At 47.7% G+C, this 27,897-nt stretch overlaps 1 protein-coding gene across 1 annotated transcript; it reads left to right on the top strand.

The window, feature by feature from the left end:
* Nucleotides 1–10,123: 10,123 nt before the first annotated feature.
* Nucleotides 10,124–26,832, top strand: LOC121672336 (multiple inositol polyphosphate phosphatase 1-like). The gene is made up of 5 exons (XM_042044956.1): nucleotides 10,124–10,699; nucleotides 11,517–11,705; nucleotides 12,543–12,640; nucleotides 13,599–13,732; nucleotides 23,165–26,832. Exons 1-5 carry the CDS (start codon nucleotides 10,159–10,161, stop codon nucleotides 23,562–23,564), a joined length of 1,362 nt encoding a protein of 453 aa, XP_041900890.1. The 5' UTR covers nucleotides 10,124–10,158; the 3' UTR covers nucleotides 23,565–26,832.
* The last annotated feature ends 1,065 nt before the right edge of the window (nucleotides 26,833–27,897 follow it).

Below are 27,897 nucleotides of genomic sequence, written 5' to 3'. Positions count from 1 at the left end.
CACGCACTGATTCAGAGGGGCAAGCAGACAAAAGTTTGTAATTTGTTACCCCAGTCCTCAATGGGGAAGTGAAGGATTTTCCAGACAAAAGACTAAGACTCAGCTAGCCCCAGCTGAATGCCTCTTTCTGTTCATTTGCCTTTTGTCTGTAACTGCTAACGGTGCTAAAAGAAAGAGCCCGATGACTGACATGCTGCTTCATTCCCGTTAGTGGAATCTGTGCTCTGAAACACAGGATCAGCTGAGTCCTGGGCAGAGCTGGGAGCAAAACAACATCTTTCCTCTGCAAAGCTCTCTTTGCCACTAGCCTCAGCCTGCCTTTGGGTGGGGCAAAACTTTTCCAGAAGTATAAATGGATTTTATAAAGCATATAAATATGCTTTGTTAGCAACCCACACTGCCTGGGCAACATAAAAACAGGAGCCCAGGGGTGCCCAGGGGTGCCCAGGGGTGCCCAGGGGGGCACGAGGCCAATGGCTGCTGGGCTGTGCCAGCCATGGGGTGGCCACAGGCCCAGGGCAGGGCCCGTCCCCTGTGCTGGCCCTGCTGAGGGACCTCAGGGCTGTGTCCAGTTCTGGGCCCTCCTGGCCAGAGAGCCCTGGAGGGGCTGGAGCGTGTCCAGGGCAGGGAACGGAGCTGGGAAGGGGCTGGAGCCCCAGGAGCGGCTGAGGGAGCTGGGAAAGGGGCTGAGCCTGGAGCAAAGGAGGCTCAGGGGGGACCTTGTGGCTCTGCACAAGTCCCTGACAGGAGGGGGCAGCCGGGGGGGTCGGGCTCTGCTGCCAGGGAACAGGGACAGGACAAGGGGAAACGGCCTCAGGCTGGGCCAGGGGAGGCTCAGCTTGGACAGCAGCAGGAATTTCTGCATGGAAAGGGTGCTCAGGCCTTGGCAGGGGCTGCCCAGGGAGCTTTGGAGTGCCCATGCCTGGAGGTGTCCAAGGAAGGGCTGGAGGTGGCACTCAGTGCTCTGGGCTGGGGACAAGGTGGGCATCGGGCACAGCCTGGACTCGATGGGCTGGGAGGGCTTTTCCAGCCTCAGGGATCCTGGGATTTTGGGATTCTATGACTGTATGACAACTGGTATGGACAACTGGTATGGAAGCCCTTGCTTCCATATCCGTGATGTACCTTTGGCACGGCTGCAGACTTTGGGGAGGACAGAACAAGCACCTGTCTTCATTTTAGCACTAAAGGGATTGGGAGCTCACTTTCAGTATTTGCTTCTCCTCTTGTGTGAGTGTATTGGCAAGTACAATAATTTCCTTGGCTTCCTAACACCTCACCATCTCTCGTCTAGAGGAGATCAAAGCTAAGCTTCATAAAACAGGGCACTGAAGAGCATGCAGAGAAGCAAAGTGAGCAGCAGTGGGTTGTTAATTCCTGTGAAAAAAAAGTGACAAAAGTTAACTGGTCCAGATAAGAAGGAAATTTTGAACAGTACTTAAATTGCCTCCAAACTTCTTGAAATAATTCCCTAAAAACAAGCCTTTTACAACTAGATAGACATTAACATGGCCTTGGCTCTTCTAAGGGTAAATGAGGGTGATCAACATTTTTTTGAAGAAAATCAAAATTCTGAACGGGAATAGAAAATGTAGGACTTGAAAAGCAGTACCACAAGGATAATTTACTGCCTTAGAATTAGGAGAAATGTTACCAGACAACATTTTGTTTACTGAATCTATTAAAAAGCTGCCTCAGTCATGAAGAAAATCTGTCTTAGATGACTGTGGTAATTTTAGAAAGCTGCTGACCAGCCGTGACTGTACATCTGCTGAATAACTTGGCAAACTGCCCCTATTTCCAGTCCTTCGTCTGAATGATTTAACAAGATGTGGCTTTGAATGCAGCGTGATACAGTTGGATTCGTTTCATGCCAACTCCTGACACAGAATTTTTCTGAAGCTCTTTCAGAGCTTTTCCACCCCTGTTTTCCTGCAGGGATGGATGGCACTGGTCAGGGGAAGTCACATTATTGTTGTTCCTATAACATCCCTGTTGTCTTGGGCAAGAGCTGCGTTGTAAAAGAGTGCTGCATGCTGGAGCCTCTGCTTGGAAGCAGAGTAGAAGAACAGGGAACAGGATGGAAACATCCCATCTCACCATGCCCAGTGTCTGCCATCGGAGGCCGGCAAAGCACCTCCTTCGTCTCACCGAGATTGCTAAATTCATCTTGAGGTCAGCTGGGTCATTCACTGCTGGAAGGCTTCTCCCAAAGAGTCCCTTTCCAGCTGAGAATCCTCCCGATGTCCGGTCCATGTTCACTCCTGTCTGAGTGCCCTCTCAGAAGCTGTGCACCACCCAGCAGTGTTCCCTGGTAATCCTGCCCCTGGGTGGCTGTGGCCACCCACAGTGGGGAGTGTTAATCTCTCCCTGTCTCTTGATAATGTCACTTCTGACCTGCCTCAAACTCCTGTTTGCTGTTACGTGGCCATGCCACAGCGAGGGCTAACAGCTGCCTGGAGATATGCTGGTCTGTTCAAGCCTTTCCCTTCCTTTGTCTTTCTGAGCTGATGGGTTTGCAGCAGAAATCCCTGCTTGCTGCAAGAATTTCTCACTGTTCAACTTCATCCTGTCTCTGACTTGTTCACTGTACTGGGGTATTGTCAAGCTTTGTCCTGTCAGCAATCTTCCTTACCATGGGCTTCTTTGACCATCCAAGCCCAAACCCCATCTGACAGAACCATACTAAAAAGAATGGCACTGGATTAATTAATTAATTGCTCTTGCCGGTTCATAGAATCCCAGGATCCCGGAGGCTGGAAAAGCCCTCCCAGCCCATGGAGTCCAAGCTGTGCCCGATGCCCACCTTGTCCCCAGCCCAGAGCACTGAGTGCCACCTCCAGCCCTTCCTTGGACACCTCCAGGCATGGGCACTCCAAAGCTCCCTGGGCAGCCCCTGCCAAGGCCTGAGCACCCTTTCCATGCAGAAATTCCTGCTGCTGTCCAAGCTGAGCCTCCCCTGGCACATCTTGAGGCCATTTCCCCTTGTCCTCTCCAGTTCTTTCAGGATTCACTATTCTGAATAGTCCCTTGCCTTTAGCATGCTTGAATCTTTGAGCTTTCTTTGTGCCTGTATTTTGGTGAAAAAACAACCCAGAAATTTACTTTTCCATGTATAAGGCAAAGGTCCACATAGTTTCTGTAGTTTCTGTCCTCCTCTTACTTATGTGGAAAAAGAAACTCTTAATTTAAATTTACTTTTACCCTTGGAAAATCAGTTTGGCTGGATTTCAAGGCTTTCTGAATTTGTCTCTGGGTTTTTGAACCTCCAAGCCATTCCACAGCCTGACTGTTTTGCTGCATGGGGTCATGCTGCTCCAGAACTGGAAGGGCCTACCACGTTCCAGAAAGGCAACCACATAATTATGGGGTGGCCACGCTGACGATGTTGCCCACACAGGGTGAAGCCACACTGCAAGACCAGAAACTCTGCTTGCAAAGAGGTCAAACCACTTAGGATCCCCAGGGGTTCCTGTGTTTTCTGGAAGAACAGGCAATGTCACACATGTTTAAACGTTGACGTGCCGAAGGGAAGCATGTGGAGCACTGAGGGTTCCCAAGAGCGCCGTGTCCCCCACACGTGAGCAAACAGGACTGATATCCCAAGTGCTAACTGGGAAAGCAGAGTGGTGAAAGCCACAAGTACAGAGGTGTGAGCCCAATTTTGGAGATGTAGTTGTGCTTAGGGTTAACTGAGAATGGGCTTTCCCATCAGCAGTCGGGCAGTGGCTCTACCCTAATTACAAGCCATTTAAACAAACAAGCCAGGTAGGAAAGCAGGCCTGGGAAAGACTTTGACTCCAACCTCAAGGGGGTCACACTGAGCAGCTCCAAACAGCCACCTCTCACAGTGGGAGGGAGAGACCAGCGGGGGTGATCTCCACACCAAGAAGCCACCATAGACCTCCCAGTGACAACTGTTGGCCTGTCCCAAATTGGAATGACCTGCAAGTCAGATAGGAACCAAAAATATTAGGAGATGGTCTTTCTCTCTCCATTAGGACAGCATGGGTGAGATCTGAATTCAGCCCTTTCTGCAGAAAGCAATAATTGTATGTGTGATTCCTTTTCCAGTTCTTCGATTGCTAACCAAAATGTGGCATCAGCTACAGAAAAACCCATCACTTTCCTTGTGACAATAAACTGCTCCCTGCTCACATGCACAGAAGGCAAAGGACTGCCCAGAAGAGCAGAAAGTGCCTCTGAAGAGCCCATACTTCAAAAGGAGCAGCAGGGATGTGGCAGTGCCCCCAGACTAAAGAGGTTTGGCACCCAGGGTACAAAAGTGTGTCCCTGAATCAAGCATCACTCTGCTGACATGGCTTTGCACTGGTGAGCTGAGATGTGATGCCAACTGACAGAGGATCAAGAGCCCAGGGTTCTGGATGCCTCCATCCCACCCACCAGCAGAACAACACAGTTTTGCCTGCTCAGCACAAGCACCAGCTGCTGCATGTGAACCAGGGAAGTTCAGGGGGAAGAGGGTCACCCTTCTCATGGGAGGCAAGGTGCACAAGGAACTCCCAAAGATAATGTGCTGGCACATCACCTCCCAGAGTGAAGGCATGACCCAAAAGCAGGCTGAGTTGCTCCAAGCTCACACTCTCCACCTCCTCTGAGGCTCCACCACACCCTTTCACCTTCCTGCCTCTCTTTATGCCAGACCAGACTCCCATCAGCTCGTGTCTACCCAGCCCCACTCCTTGTGCCCAGGGCCAGGACAGGGACACACTCATGGGGATCCACTCACCTGGGCTGCTGTGTGTGCCTTGGCTGAGCTGAGCCACTGCCAGCCTGTTCTCGGCTGTGGGGCTCATCCACTTGAGAACAACGAAGTTGGGGTGTCTGGAGGATGCAGCGTCTTGGGACCTTGCAGGGTTTGCTTTCTGCCCTCATGCTGGAATTCACTTGTTTAGGGAGAATAACTAAAACCAAATGAATTAAGGACATTCAGCTCTGGGCCACCTGGGTCAGTGCAGAGCTTGGTTGAGAGGTGACACCAGTGTGAGGCCAGGGTGTCCCCACAGCAGCACTCCCGTGTGCCTGACTTCCCTGCTGCTTCGGGTCTGTGGGGCTCAAAGGCTGACAGCAACTAACCAGGCCAGGTGCTGCTGCTGCACCCAGATCAGGGCAACTCCCGGGATCAATCCAGGGGATGAGCAGCTGGAGCAGCCCTGGAGAAGGACCTGGGGGTGCTGTGGGCGAGAGCTGGGACCCAGAACCCCCCCGTGCCCTGGGCTGAGCCCCCAGCGTGGGCAGCAGGGGAGGGGGGATTCTGCCCCTGTGCTCAGGTGAGAGCCCACCTGCAGAGCTGCCCCAGCCCTGGGGCCCAGCACAGGGAGGGCCTGGAGCTGCTGGAGAGAGTCCAGAGGAGGCTCCAGGATGAGCAGGGGGATGGAGCAGCTCTGCTGGGAGGAAAGGCTGGGAGAGCTGGGATTGTTCAGCCTGGAGAGGAGAAGCGCTGGGGTGACCTCACTGGGGCCTTCCAGTGCCTGAAGAGAGCCTGAAAGAAAGATGAAGAGAGATTCTTTACAAGGGATGGAGGAACAGGACACAGGGAATGGCTTCCCAGTGCCAGAGGGCAGGGATTCATGGGATATTGGGAAGGAATTGTTCCCTGGGAGGGTGGGCAGGCCCTGGCACAGGGTGCCCAGAGCAGCTGGGGCTGCCCCTGGATCCCTGGCAGTGTCCAAGGCCAGGCTGGACATTGGGGCTTGGAGCAGCCTGGGACAGTGGAACATGTCCCTGCCCGTGGCAGGGGTGGCACTGGATAATCTTTAAGGTCCCTTCCAACCCAAACCTTTCTGTAATTCTATGATTATTTGCTCTCCTAAAATCATGGCTACTCATCACGTAATAAGAAATGGCTGCCAGCCAGCCAGAAAAGATCCTTGCTCAGAGATCTGTTCCTTGACAGTGAAGGAATGAGGCTGCATGAGAAGGAAAGCAGAACACAAAATTAGGGGCTGACACCTTTCCTCCCTGGACCATGTAATTAATATCATTGGGTTTTGAAGCATTACAGAGAGAGCTGAAACCAGCCCTCACTTGTACAGATGCAGGCAGTGAGTTCTGTACTATGGGAATCACCCCGATGCTCAGACTGGCAATGGGAGCATTTTCTTCATTCTTGGAAAGACCAGCTAATGGCATACACTCAGCTGGGGACACAGGAAGATTTGTTTTCTCTGCTCTTTTGCTGCTGAAGAAATATACTGCCATTAATTTGGTGGCAATTACAGGCCACCAAAGCACTGAGGAGCAGGGAGGGTTTATAAGGAAAAAGCTGTTTTCAGAAGAGGTTGGTGCATTCGCCTTCTCGGTTGCATTTTGATATAGTTTGGTTTGGAAATTGATGCACCTCTACGGAAAATCCATACATGAAGCAGAAACAAGGAAATTATTCAGGACAGGACTATTTGATTGCACTGCAAGAGAACAAGTAAGCGCTGCTGAATGGAAATGTGAGTCATGAACAAACCACCCTGAGCATCGCCAGGCCTGACAATGTCAAAAAACAAAAACAATAAAAGAGAACAGAAGAAAAGAACAATCTCATATCGTTGCATCTGGAACAGGCATGTTTGTAAATGGTTTTCACTTCTAATTTAGATATAAAGGACCAGAAAAAAGAACATCACAATACTTGTGGAGGGTGAAAATGGCAATGTAGCTGTTGTGTAAATGCTGTGTCCAGAGTTTTGGGATATGAACTGGAGGTGTTGTGACTCCCCATAGAATGATATATTACTGATAAGGTTTTCCCTGTCATAATAGAAAATATCCAGTGAAACCATTCAAAATACAATCTGAACAATTTCATGGGGTGCAATAGGATGTGATGATTTAATGTGATGTGGTAGGAGCAAGGAAGGATCCTGTGTGGGATAACTGTCTGCCCTTGACAGCTCAGAACACAGACATCCCTTTCTGGAATGGAAAACGGGATCACAAACCAGTTTTTAATTAATTACCTTTTACCTTCACATTTACAATCTCTAACAAAAAACTCTTTTGAGTTCTCTTTTTCTCCCTCATGCACAGCAGCACACGTGCATGCTGCTGTAATATGCAAAATCCTTTTCCTACTAAAACCAACTACAGAGGTTCCTCACAGCGAACAATTGTGCAGATGATGGAATGGGTATTTTCCTTGGTATTTTTAAAATACCCTCAATAGGTTTCAAAGCAACACTGCAGGTAGTCTCATGCTGGTTTGCTATAAAAGATATGCTAGAAGTGATTTGTGATAGATATGTCTAATGTAAACTAAATGAGCCACAGGAAATGGGCCAAGTAGCCCTGGACAGAGTCACTGGGAGACAGCTGAGTCACACTGCCTTGTTCTAACAGAGAGTCCATAACTTTGCCCAGAAGCTTTAAACCACTAACTTATCCCCATATTTTCTTTCCCCTTTCTCTTTCAGCATTACAGGCTTTGCCTACCCTGTTTGAGCCTTAGCACACTCTTGCATTAACACTTTCTTTTTGATATTGAGGAGGTAGGAGACAGGTGAGGTACACACTTTCCAACAGAATTTCAGTAGTGGACTAAATAAATAATGAAAATTTACTTGTTCACTGAAAATTCTCAGCTCCAGAAGCAATAGACTGACTGTGGAGACAGGGAGTAAAGTCTGACTCTGTATAAAACACAGGTCTCCCCAGGATATGCTGTGGGCCAAAAGCTCAGCCTTCCTGCTGAGACTGGAGATGTTTCTGTTAACCACAAGCCTTGCTTCTCCTACAGATAACTCTGTTTCCTTAGCTACAGTCTGGTATCTATTCAGCAGTGAGGGTTTAACTGAAAACGGGTATAATCAGCATGGGGATGTTTTGCTTACGCTTTTGCCCAAACTGTTTTATAACCCAATGTGTCACCACTGTGCTGCTCAGGCTTTTCCACAGGATGCCTCTTTTTATTCTTTGCTTTCTAAGCCTCTCTAAGCTTTTCTGGATAGGTCATTACAATGCCATCATTCCATGCCATCAGTGCCAGTGGGATGTGATTGAGTGTCTGCAGGGAGGGCTCAGGGCAGGGCCCGGGCTCTGCTCCGGGGCCCAGCAATGGCACCAGAGCACCGGGCAGGGCCTGAGCCCAGCAATTGCCCTGCCCAGGAGGCAGAACTGCTGCCCTGGGCAGTGCCCAGCCCTGAGCACATTGGCCACAGAGGCTCTGGGCTCTCCTCCCTGGGGCTGTTGCAGAGCTGTGTGCACACAGCGCTGTGCCTGTGCTCCGGGATGGCCCTGCTGGAGCAGGGAGGTGCCACCAGGTGCCCTCTGTGCTCCCTGCAGCCTGAGCCATCCTGGGATTCCTGTGATGATAACCACTACTGGTGGTTCTCTGGACACGGCTCCCAGCTGGATGCATCCTTGGCTGCAAACTTCACGCTCCCACTTGTTTTTTACACAGCTGCTTATTTCTACCTGGTCTTGCTGGTAGAGTGTTAAAAGCAGTTGGACTCTGAGGAGGCTCAGGGTGTCTTTATCACTCCACAAGTCCCTGACAGGAGGGGGCAGCCGGGGGGGTCGGGCTCTGCTGCCAGGGAACAGGGACAGGACAAGGGGAAACGGCCTCAGGCTGGGCCAGGGGAGGCTCAGCTTGGACAGCAGCAGGAATTTCTGCATGGAAAGGGTGCTCAGGCCTTGGCAGGGGCTGCCCAGGGAGCTTTGGAGTGCCCATGCCTGGAGGTGTCCAAGGAAGGGCTGGAGGTGGCACTCAGTGCTCTGGGCTGGGGACAAGGACTGCCCTGGGCATCGGGCACAGCTTGGACTCGATGGGCTGGGAGGGCTTTTCCAGCCTCAGGGATCCTGGGATTCTGTGGTTCAATGATCTATGTGTGTCCCTTCCAACTCAAGAGATTCTATGATGCTACGGAAAAACCCACACACTCCACGCTGCCAACCCCTGCAGTGCCACCTGCAATCCCTTCTCAACATCACTACCTTACTTTGAGTGCAATCCAACTGCTTTTAGCAAAAAAAGAGCCAAAAACAGCTGTGAAAGACCCTTTTTGGCTTTGGTCACCCATGTTAGAGGACAAAGCAAGTTCTGAGGGGAGCTGCGGCTCCCAGTAGTGTTCCTGGTTGGGGATGAATTTCTGCCATGAAGAAGCAACAAGGAAGAGAGTGTACTGACTTTTTACAAATCTAACTAAGACAGAGCTTCTCTAATGATGGAGATACGCACATCATAGCTGACGTTTTCACAGAGCTCTGAGAAACAGAGATAGCTTTAATGTTGACTTCCACATCCCACTTGCCCTGTTCCCAGCACGGCCTAGGTCCAGGATTTTGGTTGAAGTGGTCTTAATATCTAGCTAATATAAATGCTAATTAGATTAATTTGATGAATAAAACATGGTAGGGATTTGTTAGCAAGTTTCTGCTATCGCTTTATGTCAACAGGTAGATTTTCTACAACACAACTCCAAGGGACAGAAGCACATTCTGTTTCCAGTTGAACACGGTGCACTTTTGGTAATAGTAAGCCTTAGATTTGATAATACATTGCACAACTGCAGAGAAAAAAAGAAGAGCAATTTTAAATTTTTCAGATCTAGCACATCTTGGACACGGACCACCAAGAAAAAGGTTAGGTTGTCCTGAGCCCATCTGCTTCACGGGGTTTATATACAGAGAAAGACAACGTACCTTGTCTCTGCCTCTCTTTCCCTACTGCAGTCGATCCAGTTATTCTGCCTATACAGAGGAATTAAACTCCTGTCTGAGTGGGTATTGACTTTTTTGTTTTTACTGAGCTCCGTGAAGCCAGTGAGGCTCCATAGAAGCAAAGCAGATGCAAAAATAGGTCAGACAGCTCATGGCTCCCCTCAGGGCTCCCGCCAGCGCCTCGCCTGGACACGAGTGACTGGAGAAGCCGAGAGGGGTCGGGTGAAGCTGTGATGGAGCGGGTGAAGCCGTGAGGGGACTGGAGAAGCCGAGAGCGGTCGGGTGAAGCTGTGATGGAGCAGGTGAAGCAGTGAGGGGACTAGAAAAACCGTGAGAAGCCGTGCTGAGGCGGCCAAAGCCGTGAAAGGGCGGGCGAAGCCGTGAGGGGACGGGCGGAGCCGGGCTGGGGCGGTCCCTGGGGCGGCCGAAGCCGTGAAGAGGCGGCCACGCTCCGCCTCTTCCTGCGGTCGCCGCGCAGTGGCAGCCATGGCGCCTTGCGGGGAAAGCGCTCTCCTCGTGCTGCTCCTCGTCCTGCCGCCGGCGAGTGCGGGGCTGAGCGGCTACTTCGGCACCAAGTCCCGCTACGAGGAGGTGAACCCGTACCTGGTGCGCGACCCGCTGTCGCTGGGTCCCGAGGCGGGCAGGTCGCTGCCCGCCTCCTGCGCCCCGCTGCAGCTCCGCGCCGTGCTCCGGCACGGCACCCGCTACCCCACGGCCGGGCAGGTCCGCCGGCTGGGCGAGCTGCACGCCCGGCTGCTCCGCCGGCCCGCGGGGACCGCCGCCTGCCCCACCGCCGCCGCCCTGGCCGCCTGGCCCATGTGGTACGAGGAGAGCCTGGACGGGCGGCTGGCGCCGCAGGGCCGGCGCGACATGGAGCAGCTGGCCCGGCGCATGGCCGCCCGCTTCCCCGCGCTCTTCGCCGCCCGCCGCCGCCTGGCGCTGGCCAGCAGCTCCAAGCACCGCTGTCTGCAGAGCGCGGCCGCCTTCCGCCGCGGGCTCGGGCCCACCCTCGACTTCGGCGGCGACGGTGAGTGCGCGACACCCCCCCCCTTCCCTGGGGGACCCCCCGGCTGTGCCTGAGGGGCTGGGGGAGTCCCAGCTCTCCCAAGACGATGGGGGATTCCCCTGCCCTCCCTGAGGGAGCGCCCAGTGCTCGCTGGGAGGCTGGGGGAGTCCCACAGCCTACCTGAGGGATTCGAGTTCCTTCCCTGCAGGTCCTGCACCCTCCGGGTGGGAGCCTCATGATCTCTGAGGGACTGGGAGAGTCTCACACCTGCCCTGAGAAAGCCCCCTTTGTTTGCTTAGGGGCTGCAGAAGCCCCGTGAGGTGTTCCACACCCTCCCTGAGGGACTCCTGTGTCCTCCCTGAGGGACTGGGGCAGCCCCTGGCCTTCCCCTAAGGGATTCCCGGCTCTCTTAAAGGGGATGGGGGTGCCTGGGGGATTCCTCTGCTCTCAAAGAGGGGCTGGCAGAGTCCCGCGCCCACTCTCAGGGAGCTCTATTCCTCCCTGAGGGCCTGGGAGAGCCTTGATCTCCCCCAGGGGCTGGGGTACTCCTATGCCCTTCGTGAGTGGCTGGGGGAGTCCCATATCCCCATATCCTCCCTGAGGGAGCTCCTGATGCTCCCAGAGGGGCTGGGGGTGCCCGCTGCCCTCCCTGTGGCTGAGAGAAGCCATGAGAGCAGTCCCACATCCCCCATGCCCAGGTTGAGGGGGACCCTGCATCCCTGTGGGAGCACAGCTGTACAGCTGTAGGCAGACTGTCTCTTGGAGGGTGTTGTGGTGGCCACATGCTGGTACCCCTGGGGATGGTGGTGCTCCCCCTGATGCCCACGTTTGCTTTCAGAGGTGGAGGTTGAAGTGAACGACTCCCTGATGCGGTTCTTTGATCACTGCGCCAAGTTTGTGGCCCTGGTGGAGGAGAATGACGCGGCCATGTGCCAGGTGAACGCCTTCAAAGAGGGGCCCGAGATGAAGAAAGTCCTGGAGAAGGTCGCCAGTGCCTTGTGTTTGCCGGTGGAGGAGCTAAATGCAGGTAAGGAATTTCTCTTACAGGTGGCTTCGGCTCCAGGCCTGGCCAAGAACAACTTCCAAGACATGTAGTTATGCAGAGTAGGTAATTTAAAGTGGCTGTGAATTGGAGTTGCAGTCTCTAATTAAGTGCATGGGACTGTAAGTCTGTGTTGGTGTTGCAGTAATGAATGATTGCTGGTTAGTGGTCAGAAGAAAAAGATGTTTGAAAACATCTTTCCTGTAGGTGAAATCAGCTTTACCTGGTTTTGGAGGGATTTGAGTGTTTTAATTTTGCTTTCTGGAGCAGGTGTAGCTTTTGTGGAACCTGTTACAGCTCAAGCAAATAAATGACCTCAGGAGAAGCCGTCCTGTATGTCTGTGTTATAACTCACTTGTCCAGAAGTGCTGGGGTTCCCTCTGTGGTCAAGTGGTGGGGAAACCCCCCCAAAATAGGTGCTGCTGTTGGGATTGCAGCTCACGCTCAGCTGCTGATGTGGAGGGGGAGTTATCCAAGACCTCACACCTTCCCTGTGTTGACTCTTCTGTCCTGTGTGGCTGCACCAGCAGCTGACACCTATAACACATCAGAAGATGGGCAGCATTTAATGTGAAGTGCTCTTGTTTTCCCCTTGTAATGACTAACGTGAAGAGCTTGCAGCCCAAAATCCGGATTTTGTGCAATAATTCTGTTAAACTGCATATTTTTGGTGCTTGGCCTTTGTCCTGCCAATTACCTATTGGATTTCGTTGTTTGCATTGCCAAACAGTAATTGCAGTCCGTTTTAGAGGTAAATTGAGAGGAAGTTGCTGCTTGTGTAGCAGTGGTTTATCTCTTGCTTGTTTGTTGGATTAATTGCAGATCTTGTTCAAGTGGCTTTTCTCACCTGCTCATACGAGCTGGCTATAAAAAATGTGACCTCCCCATGGTGTTCACTCTTCAGTGAAGAAGATGCCAAGGTACGTGGGACTTGGAGCAGCCTGGTCTGGTGGAAAGTGTCCCTGCCTGTGGCAGGGGTTTGGAATGAGATGATCTTAAGTGGCCTTCCAACCCAAACCATTCTGTAACGTGTGTTTTTCACATGGTAGAATCACATGATAAAACCTACTCCAGGGTACATCAAATGAGGTCTTCTAGGGCCTCTGAGACTCTGTTTGGTTTTGAGGACTATCAGATCTCTAAACCAGATAAATGCCTGTTAATAAAACCCAGTAGAACGCAGATTAATGAGAGGAAATGTTTGTTCATCTTCTTTCAAAATTGTTTGGTGTAACTTTTGATGTTCAGTAAGGCTCCTCCAAGGCTCGTAAGGAAATTTGCAGCCCTGGGAAAAGAGGAGACCTTTGCCTAGGTAGGTGTTTGGCTACAGGGTGGGCAGTTAGGAGTAAGTGGTGTCCTCTCTATAAGAGAATCAGGATCACCATGGGCATCTGCTGAGACCTGCCCTGTTCAGTGTCCTTATAAATAACTCAGCAGAGAGGTGGGAAAAGACTTTGATGCCAGGAATTGTCAGGAAAGGAACAAAGAACAAGGAGAGCACCGTGTGCTCTTGAATAATTCCAAGGCACAGTTCTGTCTGAGATGTGTGCACATCTCTGGAACGTGAAACCAGACAAGCTCAGCTAAAGATGTGGGATGGATTCTATGGGAAGAATGATGAGCCAAAGACAAAATCAGAAGTGCTAAAAAAGCAGTGGATAATGGTTGTCTTGTGATGTGCAGCACTTCACCTGACCGTGAGCGTAGCCAGATGCTGAACTTGGTGGCTCTTTGGTCTGAGCTGTTGTCTGGTTTTATGCTGAAGTGGTTTTGACTGGAGCCTTGATGCTTGGGGTTGTTTTTGTGTCATTGCTTCAGGCTGTGGGCTTTTTGTTTTCCCTTGATGCAATAATAAAAACCTGTGAGCTCTGACTTTAGGTGCTGGAATACCTGAATGACCTGAAGCAATACTGGAAGAGAGGATATGGCTATGACATCAACAGTCGCTCCAGCTGCATTTTATTCCAAGATATCTTCCAGCATTTGGACAAAGCAGTGGAAGAGAGCAAAAGGTAAATCAAAAGGTTTCAGTGCTTTGGTACGAGCTTTCTGTGATCAATCCTGAGCTGGATTTCATGTGAATAGGAGTTCAGTACTTAACTTCCAAACCTGGCAACATTAGGAGAGCTGGAGCTTGAATTTTAACGGGGAGAAATACAATTTTTACTGGAGCAGTGTTACTTTAAAGAGTATATTTTGTTACTTTCATTGATGCTTTTGTGCTCAGCTGGAGTATTTCCATCTTTTAACTTGCTAATCCACACAGGCCTTCGGGGGACAGCCAGCCACTGTTTGATAGTGGTGTTCTCTTCCTGCACAGTTTGAGAGGAGACATTGAGTTAAAACAATGAGCTTTTTTTGTTTAAAATGTCGTTGTTAAACGTTTTTTGCTTAAATGTTAATTTACAACCTGCGTGCACTTTCCGTATGTAAAGTGAGCAGTTACAAATTCGTAGTTAATAATCAGTCACGTTAATTAATAACTTAGCAGATGAGCATGGAAATTTTATAGAAGTACAGGATATCAAGGATAGGGCCATAAGATTGTATAATGGAATGGAGTGATCCATTTTGTTCCCTTTTAATGTCGTTTCCTCTTCGAGCAGTGACAGCCTTGCAGTCCTTACATTACATGCACTAGTAGCCAGCTGTGTGTCTCAACTGCGTATAAAACATCCCTGTAAGTTTAGTAATAACAGTTAAAAAAAACCTGAAAGCTGTAATTGGAAGAAGGAGGTACAGATGGAGGTTTCTGGTTTATTTGGAGCTGAATCAGCAGTTGCTAAATTGAGAGGTGGGAAGAGCAGGTGTCCGAGGCAGAGCTCCCAAAAAACTGGTAACTTCGTGTCTTTCAGCATTGGCTGTGGAAGTTCACTTGCAATCCCTGGGGCTCTCGTGTTGTTTTGCCATCACAGAGGGAAGCAGGCAGTGAGTGTGAAGGATCAGGACCCTAAATCTTGCAAAATTCCAAGCTGGATGCAAGCAGTGTTCAGGATGAGCGTCATCCTAAACAGGAACCGGAGAGCTGAGGTAGCAGAGTGCCACAGGAATGTGTTACTCCCTTCCACAACGGAAGGTGGCAGTCGTAAAGCACTGGAGACCTGGGAATAAACTGGGTTGGGTAACCTGGAGAGGATGTGGGAATCTAGCAGGGCCACTGTCTTGGAACAGCTTGTCCCTCTTGGAATCTAGGGAGCGGAGGTGCAGCTAATCCTGTTTCATCTAGGGAGAGAGATTTATCTCTTTCATCTATGGAGAGAGACATCCTGTGGCAGTGTACAAGTACAAATGAAAACAAGAAAACATACAGATAAAAAGATATGCCAGTCTCTTCTTTCTTTGTATGGTGATGGTCAACTTTAAGGCAACAGGTTAAATATTTTTGCAGCATTTTCAGAAAATGACCTTTCGTGATGATGAAATATCTTTCAGTGGAATGTTGTTTCAATTTAATAGTGTTTAGCATTGATTTATAACTGACTGCTTGCTCTAAAAACTCTAAAAAGAGCAAGAAATTTACTTCCAGGGCATTACCTTTGCTCCATGATCTCTTTTCCTTTTGGAAAGCTTAGATCGGGCTATCCAGAATTAGAAAGGGAAGCACTTCTGTTCTGGGAAGAAGCTGAAGGATCTGGATTGTCTGTTCTGCTCCAGACTTGGCAGTGGAGAGCAGTGTTGGCAAAGCTGTGTTTTTGTAGCACACTTTATGCATTTATGTTCAATAGCTTTGTTCTGTTTTCATTCCCAGTTAGAGTGAAATTAAAAAGAGAAAACCTGTTTCTTCCATGAGGTGGTTGTTGCCCTTGCAATCTGCCCACCGAACTTAGTTGCCTTATAAAAGCTTGTTTTATTTCTTTGGTGGAAAACCCCTCCTGCTGATTAGTCTATCCTTAAGAATATGATGAAGGTGGTAATAAATACCTCTTGCTAATTAGTCCCACCTTCAACTTGCAGTGCAGAATTTCAGGTGTTTTAAGATCTTTCATCGTGTGAATTCCAGTATAACTCTGTGGTTTAAACTAGCAATAGTCTCTTCTGGGTAGGTCTTGCTGTACAACAAGATGGTGTTAAAAGCTGTAAAAGGGATTTTCACTCTGTGATTGCTTTTGGCAACTGCCCCATCCAGAGAGCTGGTGGAAAGGTGGAATTTCTATTCAGGAACTTGGGTCTGATGCAGGATTTGCCAGTAGTTGTACTAATGACCACCTCCTGTTAGCACAATGCATGGGCCCTGTTCTTCTGCAGCCCAGTAGCAATAAAGTATCAATGTCTAATAAAGGTTAATTCTTTAGTAGAAACCAGCCCAGTGGACCTTTCAGGACCACCACATTCCTCCATACCTCTTTTCCAGTCTGGAAGGAAGTGTCATGATCACATTTCTAGGGAGAGGCTGGGGGCTGGGACTCTTTCTTCCATACATATTTTCTTAGTTACAAAAATATAATGAAATGTATCACAAGAGATGTATATGAAATGAAAGCTTTTTCGCTTAGGAGATAAACTTTGGTTAAAAGTTTCACTTGTTCCACATCAAACCCATATGATTTGCTGTGCTGAAATGGCATAGTTGGGCAGTTGTCTTATGTCTTCACAATTATAAAGTGCTTTATGGACTAAGAATTGTGTTTTTTCTGTCTGCCTGCTAGGGATAGAAAATAGCCAGAGAAGCTAGTGGAGAATTACTTTTCACTGCTGATTTTCCCAGCAGTTTAATGAACAGTATTCTGCCCACAGAAACTCAGTGTGATGATGAGAAATCCAGGCCTTTTGGAACTTAATGCAATATGAAGCTGCTCATCTGATTTTAAAAACCTTTGCAGCTGCACACTTGGGCACACTTTAAGCATGTTCACTAAAGCTATTTTAGACTCTTCATTTTTTTCCTTCTAGCTTCAAGTATTTAACATTTCCTGCTGGTGAAAGAATATGAAATACCTGTTACTGCTTGTACTGTCCAAATGGGTTGCCATAAGGCTCTGGAAACTGGGAGGGTGCTTTGTGCAGCCATCTCAGTATTTACAGGGTGTATTGATAATACCAGCCTAGCTGCCCATATGCATTGCAGAATATTTGGTGTGGTTTCCTCTGAGAGGGTAAATGGATCCAAGGTATTAAAAAAAAAAAAAAGATTTATTTGAATTTGAATATGGTTCCAGATGAAGTGAAGGTGATCTTCGTGAGTTATACCACAAAGCTGTACAATAAACAGACTAATTTGGCAGTGACCAATACTGGTTTATTGGTAGCTGTTATTGTCCCATATAATTTGCTTTCCTCTTTGCAGGTCACTTCCCAACAAAATTGGTAACCTTTCAGGAGTCATTTACCACTGTGCCCTAATTGCTCCTTCCAAATCTATGACTCGGTACAAAGGAATATAATGGGTGATCTAAAACCACTCTGCAGTTCAAAACTCTTTTTATTGTATGTACAAAGGGAACTAAGCAAAAAGCTTCTATGCATGCAGTAGCAATGAAATAATTAGATTGAAAATCCCCTTTTGCTCAGGTTCAAAATGTTCAGTCAGTTTGTTTATTAAAACCCCTTCACTGCTGCCGGGGTGACTTTGATTAATAAACAACCAATGTCTCAGTCAGCAGCTCTGTATCATAGTATATGGTTGGCTTTGATTGCTCCATCTTTCAAAGGTAGGACTTCTGACAAGATTGAAGGGAGCTTCTGGGGAAGCCAGAGGTGTGAAGTTCTCCACAGATCCTTGTGGCACACTCAGCAGCATCTCTGTGTCTGCTTTTCTGAAGTGTGTGTATTTGCTGACTTCTCTCAGAGAGCTGGGCAGCCCAGGGGCTCTCCCCAGGGAATGTGGCTGTTCATCTGTCTGCCCAGAACTAGAGATTTAAAGTTTCTTGTGCCTTTCAGACTCCCCAGCATGTCCTTAATCTCACATTAATTAGTTACTACATGCTTGCTCAGGGTTGATCTGAAAAAGTATCTCAGCAACTTTTATAGAGTCATACCCTTTTATGTGAGAGTGAAAAACCCAAATGAAACAGTACCTAGGCAAGTAACAGGCAAATGAACTGGTCTGACCGGTGTCCACCTTGGGCAGGAAGGGTTTGACAAGTGGCATGGCCCTCTTGGTTTGGTTTTGGCTCGTTGTGATGGATCAACATTGAGCATCAGCCTGGTGCTCCTGCAAATCTCTGAGGTTTGAAACAATGGGAGAGGTGGGATCAGCCAGGAAAGAGCCTTTGGAAGTGCAGCAGCTCTGCAGTGAAACACAAGGAAGCCTAATTAGCTCTGAGTGATTAAGTGTTGCAGGACTAGATAAGAGCCTTTTAATCAGGCTTTTTAATGAGTTTTGTGTAGTCCAGTCAGCTTTTCAAGTCTGCTTTTGTCATGAGTGAGCTTGTTCCTTGTTGCAACAGAAGAAAAATTTTATCTTGTCAGTATTAGTGGTGGCGTTTTGTTGTGTTGGCACTGATTCTGGGAATAATTGGCTGTCTTCTCCTCTACTATTCATGGTGAAAATTTTGACATATAAGGACTTAATACTATTTGACAGATTTTTTTTTTAAAACTTTTTTTATTTTTCTTCCCACTGGTGATAATCCTCTGAGCATCACCACTGTTAAATATTTCTGCTGCCCTGAGTCCTACCACTGCTGCTCACCACTCCCTGATCTCTGCTGCTTCCTGGTATGTTTAGAGTTTGTCCAGCTTGCTTTTTTTTTTTTTTTTTTTTTTTTTTCAATAAATCACAGGGGGAAGTGAGAAGGATGAAGAATTCATCCCATAGTTGAAAACAGGTTTTGGAGTCCTGTGACCTGGCTTTTTTATTAGGGAGGAAAGGCATAGCATGTAGTCTAAGCATGCTTGTTAAACAGGTGTTAAAGCTTACCTTCTTTGCAGTTGTTGGAGGGATTTTTACATGAGCTTTGAAGGTTGGCCAGTTGAGCTTTGCAGCAGGAAATGTTTCTTCTTATCCCACTATTTCCTGGGGTTTGGGTTATTTCTAACTGAAAGGCCAATCAGTGCTTACGAAATAAATTTTGGTTAAAAGAAAGTTCACTTTTTCCATATGGAGAATGAACTGTCAGTAGTCCTGGGAAGAGTAGGAATGATCTGCTCTTGAGGATGGGTGAGCTGATGCAGAAGATTGAGTTAAACCCAAATCTTGAGATGCAGGAGAACTAGAATTTGCCTGGATAATAAATCCCACATCTGTGCTTCTCCACGATGGTTTTTTTTTTCCCCATGGTGAGACTTGGCTTCTGGCTTGTGCTACTGAATTGTTCAATACTTTCTTCATTTTCATCTGTAGGAAGATTTATTTAAAAGGTTAAAAAAAAAAAAAAATCTGTAAAACCCCAGTGTGGGCAGTTCAGGAGCTGGCACATCTCTCCAAGGAACCCTGCTTGTGCTCTGCCTACTGAGAGCCCCTTCAGCTCATTTGAAAGTGCCCCATGAGATGAATATGAAACCAATCCCTTCCAAACAAGCTCCTCATATTTTATGGCAGAGTTTTATGCACAGTCCCTTCATTTCCCTTCAAAGATGGGAATGAGGTTTACTCAGTGGGCTTTCCCAAGCCATATACTAGTAAATAAAAGGGAGGGGGAAAAGGGGATTGAAATATCATTAGCAATTGCCAGAGTACGATGTTGAGAACTTTGATGCTTCCAACAAGATGCTGAGTCATTGATCAACTGTGAGGCAAATTGAGTGGCAACATCAAGCCTGCCACTTAATATTTTATTAGCCTGTGCTACTGTTTATCAGTGTTTTGTTGCTTGTTCTGGCTTTATCAGAAATGCAGGGGCAGTGGTAACCTTTGCCTGTGTGTATTCTCTGAAGAGCTAATTTGTCATCATTTTCCCCACAATCAAAAATATTGCTGTTGGACCTTGATGGCCATTTTGATTGTCACTGCTGGATGATAGGAAACCACATCTGAGCTGGAGTCCTGACCCTGGAGACTGAACAGAGAGTGCTGGAGCAGTCTGGGAAATCACCAGTATCACCAGGCATGCTATGTTAAAAAGGCTGTGGAGAACTCAGGATTGTGTCGTATCAGGAAACAGTTTTAATCCTCATTAAACTAATCCAGTGGGATAGCTCTGAGTGGGAGAGGTTTGTTTTGCCTCCCAAGGCTGTTTGGCCTGTTGGCATGAGGACCTCATGAGACTAAAGCAGGTGAAGGAAAAACTCAGTTCAGACTGAGAATGAGTATCTTGTTTAGTCCTTCTTTTGTCACTTCTTCCCTTGTTCTTAAAAACTTGCCTGTGCTGTAATTTGTTTCCTGCTTTGCGAACATATGCCTCACTGGTTTTTTTATGATTTAGTTTTTGCTATATCTTTTGTGATTTCCTTGTTTCAACATTCCTACTTAGCATCAACTGAAAAGTAAAGCCAAACTTTGCTTAAAGCCAGCATTGATAGCCAGAATGTTAATTTTGGTTTTTTTTTTTTTGTCTTAGCATTTCTGAGGCCTTTTTGGAGTGGTGGGATGTGAAATCCATTCCCTGTGGAGTCAGTAATGCCTGTGTAGGGTTGTTTTGGAGATTCTAGCAGCATATTTCTATTTCCAGCTTCGTTCTTACTTACCACTGACCACCATGCAGCTGGGACGGCATGAAAGTACAAATAATTAAATAAGGGAAGAATTTAAAAAGTAGCTCTGGGAGAGAATCAGAATTCCAGGCCAGTCTTGTAGAAATAATGCTCCAGACTAGTACTGCTGAGCACCTTGATACACCTGGGAAGTGTTAGGATGGCCCTTGAAAAGGAAAGCATTCCTCTTGGAGCTCTTGGCAGGGATCAGCAAATACTAAATAAGGTGATCTGGTAGCCACAGTCATGATTTCCAAACATCTTTCTCAACAGGTTTCCTTATCTAAAGAAGTCAAGCAGATGGGGTTAAGGCAGAATGTCCTTACACAGGGAAAAAAATTGATGAAATTACAAGAAATGGAGGGTAGGGACAACGGATCAATTTTCCCTAGCAGAGATAGAGCTGGAGCAATCTGGCCCGCTCGGAATGTTGTAAATGACGCAGGAAAAGGAGGTGACAAGTTCAGTGGCATTGCAAATGTGGCGGTTTTAATCAAGATAAATAAGATGAAGTGTTTCTACTGGGAAGATTGTAAAAGGGCCTGGTGAGACTGGGCTGGAAAACTGCAGAGCTGTCAAGTAATCCACATGAGGGAAAAACGATCTCCTTATCACCTGTTGTATTGAATGTGGGAGGACTCAAACTCAGGAGCTGAATTACGAGGTTGTTGTAGCTGTCCGGAGATATCTCAAACTTCAGACGTATGGGGCTTGGAGCAGCCTGATCCATGGAAGGTGTCCCTGACATGGCAGGGGGTTGGAATGAGATGATCTTTAAGGTTCCTTCCAATCCAAACCATTCTATGATTCCATGTTGGATATCAGGAATTAAGCAGAGTGTTCATGGGTATAGCATGGATTTATGATGTAGCTTATGGTTCTTGAGTATTGTGCATTCTAACACTCTGATCTAAAGGGATATAGCTCATGTGAAAAATTGTGGAAGGACTAAGGTAGGATTTCTCAGCTTGGGAAGAACACTGCTGGAAAGCTGTGAGTAGAACAAAGAGGATTAAATGGGACTTGGCATCTACAAATAGAAAAAAATGAAGATCAGTGCACGAAGCTGTGCAACTCCTTGCCACAGGATGTTGTGTGTGCTGGAAACTCACGTGGATTTAAGGAGGGATTTGGCAAAGGAATGATTCATTACCTAGAAGCCACCTCTGGCCCAGCAGACTTCTGAGCTGCAGATTGCAGGAGATCAAAGGAACGGCCTTCTGTCTCCTTCCATAGACATCTGTGTCTTGCTGCTCTGACAGGAGGGATGTGAATGTGTCTTAAACCTAAAAATACTTCCCTGCAGGTGTGTGTGGACAGGAAGGATACACATCAGCTGCTCAAATGGACAAGAGAGGGAAGGGAAGAGAAAGGGATTCAAGGATCCAAAAGCTTTATGATTTTAAAATGAGTGGAGGGGTCATAAATAGCAAGGGGAGAACATGGGCAGGAACACTGATTTTGGAGGAGCTGGAAGAGTGTGGTGAATGTAAAGCTCTTGGTGCAGCAAAGGCATAGGTGGAAAAAAAAATACTCTGTCCTCCATAGAGAACCTTTCTGTGGTTTGAGTGCTGCTTCTTTTGAACGGAAAACAGAGGCAGGGTTTGGATATATTTTTCAAGGGATGTTTTGCCTAAGGGAAGAGTCTGAGGAGTGGAGTCAGAAGGGCTCAGGTTCACCAGGAGCATGGTACAAGGTGTGTGTCAGACTCCAAAAACACCACGGCTACACTGAGCTGGTAGGGCCCATCCTGGCCCAGCACTGAATTCCTGCTGAGCTGATCAAAGTTCCAGTCCACAGGCAAGTCTCCCCGTTAACCATTTTTTCCATTGCTTTGGATTGGAGGGGGGGAAATGCCGCCTTTTGAGACCAATCAAGATGTGTCTCCTGAAAGCTAAACCTGTATTTACCTGTGCTAGATCAAGTGACCTGGGCCACTTGGAAATGGTCCCCAAAAGCCATCATCCTTCTCTGGAGCAAGGGTCAGATTTTCCTTTTGGCTGGTGCTTCCTGGCACAGCAAGCCAGTTCTTATCTCCCCTTTGGCTGAGCAGTGTGTAACCTTTTGTTACATAAAACCTTTTGTTACATAAACTGTCCTCACTTGTGCTACAAGTCAGTGGCTTGATTTACTGACCTGTTACTGAGGGAGCATCATCTCCTTCTGGACTGCTTGGTGTCCTCAGGAATTAGCATTAGCACTATTCCTGCTGGTCACTTGGACTGGTAAACTGGGGAGGGACAACTGTTCTCCTGCATCACTGGATCACTGTCTTCAGACTAAATTTGGTAAATGCTGCTGATGATTTGAAGGAGACTCTCTCACATCCAGTGAGGGGCTTGAGCTCTGTTCCCTGCCCTGGACACGTTCCAGCCCCTCCAGGGCTCTCTGGCCAGGAGGGCCCAGAACTGGACACAGCCCTGAGGTCCCTCAGCAGGGCCAGCACAGGGGACGGGCTCTGCCCTGGGCCTGTGGCCACCCCATGGCTGGCCCAGCCCAGCAGCCATTGGCCTCGTGCCCCCCTGGGCTCCCCCTCGTGCCCCTCTGGCACAGCACCCTCAGGGCCTTTCCTGATGGGCCTTTTCCAGCCCCTCTGCCCCAGCCTGGAGCTGCAGGGCTTGGGATGACCCCAGGGCAGGACCCTGCACTTGGCCTTGCTGAATCTCACTGCATTGGCCTGGGATCGATACCTGGACAAAGTTCAGGAAGCTGCATTTAAAATGTCTGTACCAGACTGAAATTCCCAAAGAGGTTTTACTCGGGAGTAACACAAGTTCAAGGTGTCCTTTGGCCATGGCTGCTGTGCAGTGTGTTGCTGTTTTGTTTTAAAGCACAGGCTCTTGCTCATCCCTTCACCTTTTTTTCTTTTGTAGCTCCAAACCCATTTCTTCGCCTTTGATTGTCCAAGTTGGGCACGCAGAGACCCTCCAGCCCCTGCTTGCCCTGATGGGTTACTTCAAAGATGATGAGCCTCTCCTGGCCAACAACTACGCCTGGCACACGCAGCGGAAATTCCGCAGCGGCCGCATTGTGCCTTACGCAGCCAACCTGGTGTTCGTGCTCTACCACTGCGACCACGTGAACGCCTCCCAGGAGGAGTACCAGGTGCAGCTGCTGCTCAATGAGAAACTGCTGTCCTTCCATCACTCCAACGAGACCATCTCCACCTACGCGGACCTCAAGGACTACTACAAGGACATCCTGGAAAACTGCCACTTCAAAGAGGAGTGCGAATTGCCCAAAGTCAACATCACTGCTGTGGATGAGCTGTGAGGGAGTGAACAGAGCGGGCCTTCTTCATGTTGGTCTGGGTTCAGTTCCACAGGCGCTGGGAACAAGCACTTTGGATGATTTGCTGCTGCTGTGTAGACTTTCTAACCTTGCAAATTTGGGAGGCTGTCTCAGCTCAGTGCACAGGTTCTCTGTTGCATAAGCAGAGCTGCAAAAACAACTGCTGTCACAGGGAAGTTGTAACGAATGCGTGATGCAAGACACAAGTACCTGTGGGTTTATATGTACTCATAAGCTGATTTCATTGGCCAGTGCTGTTATGAATGGGCCATAGATGGATTTAAGACCTGGGGCAGCTTCTATTTTATTGGATCTGAAGGTGGTTGGATTGATTCAGTACTGCTTTGTGCTGCCTGTGTTTCTAGCTGCTGTTTTCCTGTGCCACGCATGAAATACTTCAAACCTTTTTTTGATCCTTTTCCCAAGCTTCTAGAAGGGAGAGGGTACATAGCTCTTCTCTACAGCTGCACAACTTCTGCCTGGACAGCACCATTTCTATTCTGGGCATTTTAAAGCAGGAGGAGTTCCTGCATGCATCACCTGCTTGAAAAGGGGCAAGGAATTAAAAGTCTTACAGTCATCATCAACCCATCCTGCGTAGCATGTTAGTCTCCAGGGTAAGTACATTATCTTTCAAAAGAAGTAGGAGAAAAAGAGAAAATAGTGAGGGTGTGGAAAGTCACCACTCTTCTTTAAGGTGCTTTGGGACATGCAGCAGTTGTTCTCTAAGTGCTCTGGGGTGTCCTTTCACTAACACCATCCATTTCTGGTGTTATTTGGGCCGGGGCATTCAGGTTAGTCTGTGCCATGGCTCTGACAGTTTTCCTACCAGCTCTGGCTGGAAAGCACCTCTGATGTCTCCAGCCTCCTGCTTGCAATGGAATTGTTGCTGACTCTAAATCCAGGTTTTTGAACTGTATAAAGATTGGGCTGAGACTTGACTTTTGCTAACTTTAAGGTACCAAACAAGCTGCTCCTTATGTAGGCCTTACACATTTGCTGTGCTACCTTGCTTTTGAAATGCAGCTGGTTTTAAAGAGGTGAATGGCATAGAAGGGCTGGTGATCTTTTAAAGCAACTGCACTTTAAGTAGGTTCCCTTATGCCTGAAAGCTGCAAAGTATTTTAGAGCTCTGCAGTGTGACAGGAAAAGGAAAACTGCAGATAACTGACAAGAAATGTCTGAATTAAGTGAGATTAAAAATTCCTTCATCCCCTGCAAGGGAATGGCTGTTTGACCAAGTTGCCCCAAAGCAGATTAGGGTATGGATTTATGGTGCTGGTAGCTCTTGAAGTGTGCACTCTCACCCTCTAATGAGTGTTCAGAGCTCACCCTGTAAAGTGGGGTCTAATTTGCTGTGTTTTCTGGGCAGGAGGGGGAGGGTTGGAATAAGTGATTACCACAGCATAGCCCGCAGCAGTTGAGGGTATAAATGTCTATAGTGCACCTGGTAAGTCCTTTTTGTAGGCTCACCCCCAGAAATAGGAACTTCACTGCTACAAAAACAGGAGAAAGCAAGCCAAACTCCAAGTTGAGGAGTTACACTTAGTGTATGATTTTTTTAAAAAGAATTTTTCTGGGGACTCAGCCTTTTGTCACTTTTTTTCTTCTTAATATGCCTTGTATAAAAGCACTTCAGGTTTACATACCTGTAAGTTAAGGAGCAACTGATCACCTGCTTTTTGCTGTTGTTCTCTGAGTTAAGGGAATTCCCTACCTGTGGTTGTGGGGCCGTGTTTCATTAGTGCACTCCTTGCTGCAGGGACCAAGAGATCACTGAAGATACCGACTCAAATATTTCTGCACTTGCCTGTGTTAAATCTGCAGCTCTTTCTGAAGCTGGGGAAATGGTTAGGGAGGAGTTCAGTGCTGCAACGACCAGAGGAATATAGGTCAGGATAATTGTCAGCCCCTGCATATGACTACTGCTCAATCACCTTTACATGTCTCCTTTTTCACATGATCCTACCTTCAGACTAAGTCAACTGATGGTGATGATTGTGACAGATCCCAGTTAGGAACTTTATTGCAACATTTGAGTCAGGCTACAGAGAAATGAGCCTTTGTTCAAAGGCAGTCAAGTTTGAAAATAGCAGATACAAGAGTGAGAAAATCCACCTTTGAACAAATATTTTTTTCTGTGAGTCAGTAATGATTCATGAGAAAGGATGAAAGCCTGACTATGGGAGATGAATGGAGGATTCTGTTGTCAGTTCAGCAAGACTGATTTTAAGACATCGTATTTGTTAAAAGATACATCCTTCCTCCTTATGGAGGGACGAATACATTGCACTTGACCGCTTTTTTGATTGTGTGCCAGATGAGGTGCAGGAACCAAAAAATTCCTTGTATTGTGGAGTACCCTTTGTTTGTGTATTAGCAGGTTGATTGTATGGTTAAATTCTGTGGGGGATTCCTCAGAGCCTGTTCCCTCATACCCCCAGTGTAACAGATCTCTCTTCAGTGGCTGTCAGCAATTAACTGGAAAGGAAAATGTGCTGTTGGGGCTCTGATCTGTGTTTAGAGGATGCTCTGACTCACTCCTTTGGCAGAGTTAGAGGCTCAGTGTGGAAACTGCACCATTGTAGCACTACAGAAGTGTTGGGACGTGTAAGTACTCCAGGCACTTACTCTGGTTCTGAGCACTGGGGAGGTGACTTCGCTTTTATCCTTTTATCTAATAAACATAGACATTTGTTTAGATACTTAAAAAAAGGAACCTAAAATGGATCAAAAAACTTCTCCAAAGTTGGGCACTAGCTCAGTATGCAGTGTTTGATCTGGCTGCCACATTCCCACATCCTGCAAAAGTCCTGCAAGACAAATAATGCTTTCTCCTCCTTCCTGTGGCTCTGGAGGCCTCATCTCAGCCATCTGTCAAGGACTCTCTTTGCAACCTTTCTGAAACTGGAAGCTTTCACTGATGGAAAATACCAACAGTGCTCTCAGATGCTGGCCTTCAATACCTGTGAAGTACATTTTAATTTGTTAAATGGTTAATCTTTCTGGCAAGTGAATTTTTTCTCTCTAGTAAGAGCTGCTGCTGTTCTGGTTAGTGTGGAGCTGTCAAATGCAGATTTGTAATGATCCTGGTACTAACTGGATGAATTTGGAGAACTTGTGGATTTTTAGTGCTGTGAAATAAAACTGCACACTTTGTTCATCTCTGTTTTCTGAGCAGCAATAAGGACATGGTCTTTGGTATTATGGTTGTGTTTTGCTTCAAAATACACTTGGGAGGTTGCTGTTACTTGTGTTGGTGTCTGATTATTTTAAGGCATCAGATTTCTCAGTGGGTAATAGAAAATGCCTTAATTAGGTTTTTACTCTCACATTTTGAGGGGACTAAAGGTTTGCTCTTGTTTCCAGGAACCCTGCTATAAAAAGCAGCAACAATTTTCTGACAAGGTTTTTGTAGATGCAGAGGGGGTGTGGTGGTGGGGATGGTGTCTTCGATTAAGGGCTGTTTTTGCATTTTCTGTGCAGATGTATTAGTCTGTAAGACAGCTGGAAATGGAAAACAATGAAGGATGTTTTGTCTGAAATGGGGGAAAAGCCCCCCAGACTGTACAGTCACAGGCAAAGGAGTGAAATTAAGTCACCACATAGAGGCTTTGGGGGAGGAACATGATCACCACCATCCATCTCCTCCTCGCCCTGTTTTTTGGGTCTATAATACATTAAAGAGTTTTTTCTTGTCTAACTTTTCAAAAGGAAGTTAGTATTAACAGGTGCTGCTGAGGCAGGACTGATGGCTTATCTTTAAATTGTTAAGTTCTTGCTTTCCTGGGCTTTAAATGACAGCTGCTCTTCTGACCTGACCGGCCTGGAGTGAAGGTCTCGTGCCCTGCGGAGGGTGGTCAGGCAGGACCCTGAGAAGAAGCATCACAGTCGAGTGCCAGTGCCTCGGTGTGCCCACCGTGTCCCCAGGGAGAGCCGGAACGCTCCTTCCTGCCACCCTTCCCGCTCCCCGGATGCGCTGTCCCAGGGCCAGCTGCCCGTGCATGGCCGCAGTGTCAGCAGCTGGGGAGGCTGCCCTTGGCCCTGTGTGCAGGGCCTTGCTTTGTTTCAGAGTCCTGCCTGTGCTTTCTGTTGCTTTGCCTGCTGGGGGTGTGGGTTGCATTTTGGCTTTGACACGCTGCCACCTTCAAATTAATCTTCGTGAAGCCTCGGCAGCTCCTTTGTATCCAGTTCAGCTGCTGAGTGCTGGTTTTCTGCTTGATTTCTCAGGATTTGTGGTCCGGTAAGTAGAAAACTATTTCTAAATCGCTCTGTTTCTGATGTTTATAATGTTTTTGAAGAGGGTTTTCGTTGG

This window comes from Corvus kubaryi, unplaced genomic scaffold (genome assembly GCF_017639235.1).
Source record: "Corvus kubaryi isolate FWS band 111438036 unplaced genomic scaffold, C.kubaryi_AGA036_p1.0 50239, whole genome shotgun sequence".
In the NCBI taxonomy this organism is placed as follows: Eukaryota; Metazoa; Chordata; class Aves; order Passeriformes; family Corvidae; genus Corvus; species Corvus kubaryi.
This window is presented reverse-complemented; position numbering and strand designations above follow the sequence as displayed.

Bases quoted from the DNA above. Each gene is read 5' to 3' on its own strand.
- LOC121672336 (XM_042044956.1), top strand. From the start codon at position 10,159: ATGGCGCCTTGCGGGGAAAGCGCTCTCCTCGTGCTGCTCCTCGTCCTG. The intron at 12,641-13,598 runs GTACGTGGGACT...CTCTGACTTTAG, and splicing joins TCAGTGAAGAAGATGCCAAG to GTGCTGGAATACCTGAATGA. The intron at 13,733-23,164 runs GTAAATCAAAAG...TTTCTTTTGTAG, and splicing joins GCAGTGGAAGAGAGCAAAAG to CTCCAAACCCATTTCTTCGC.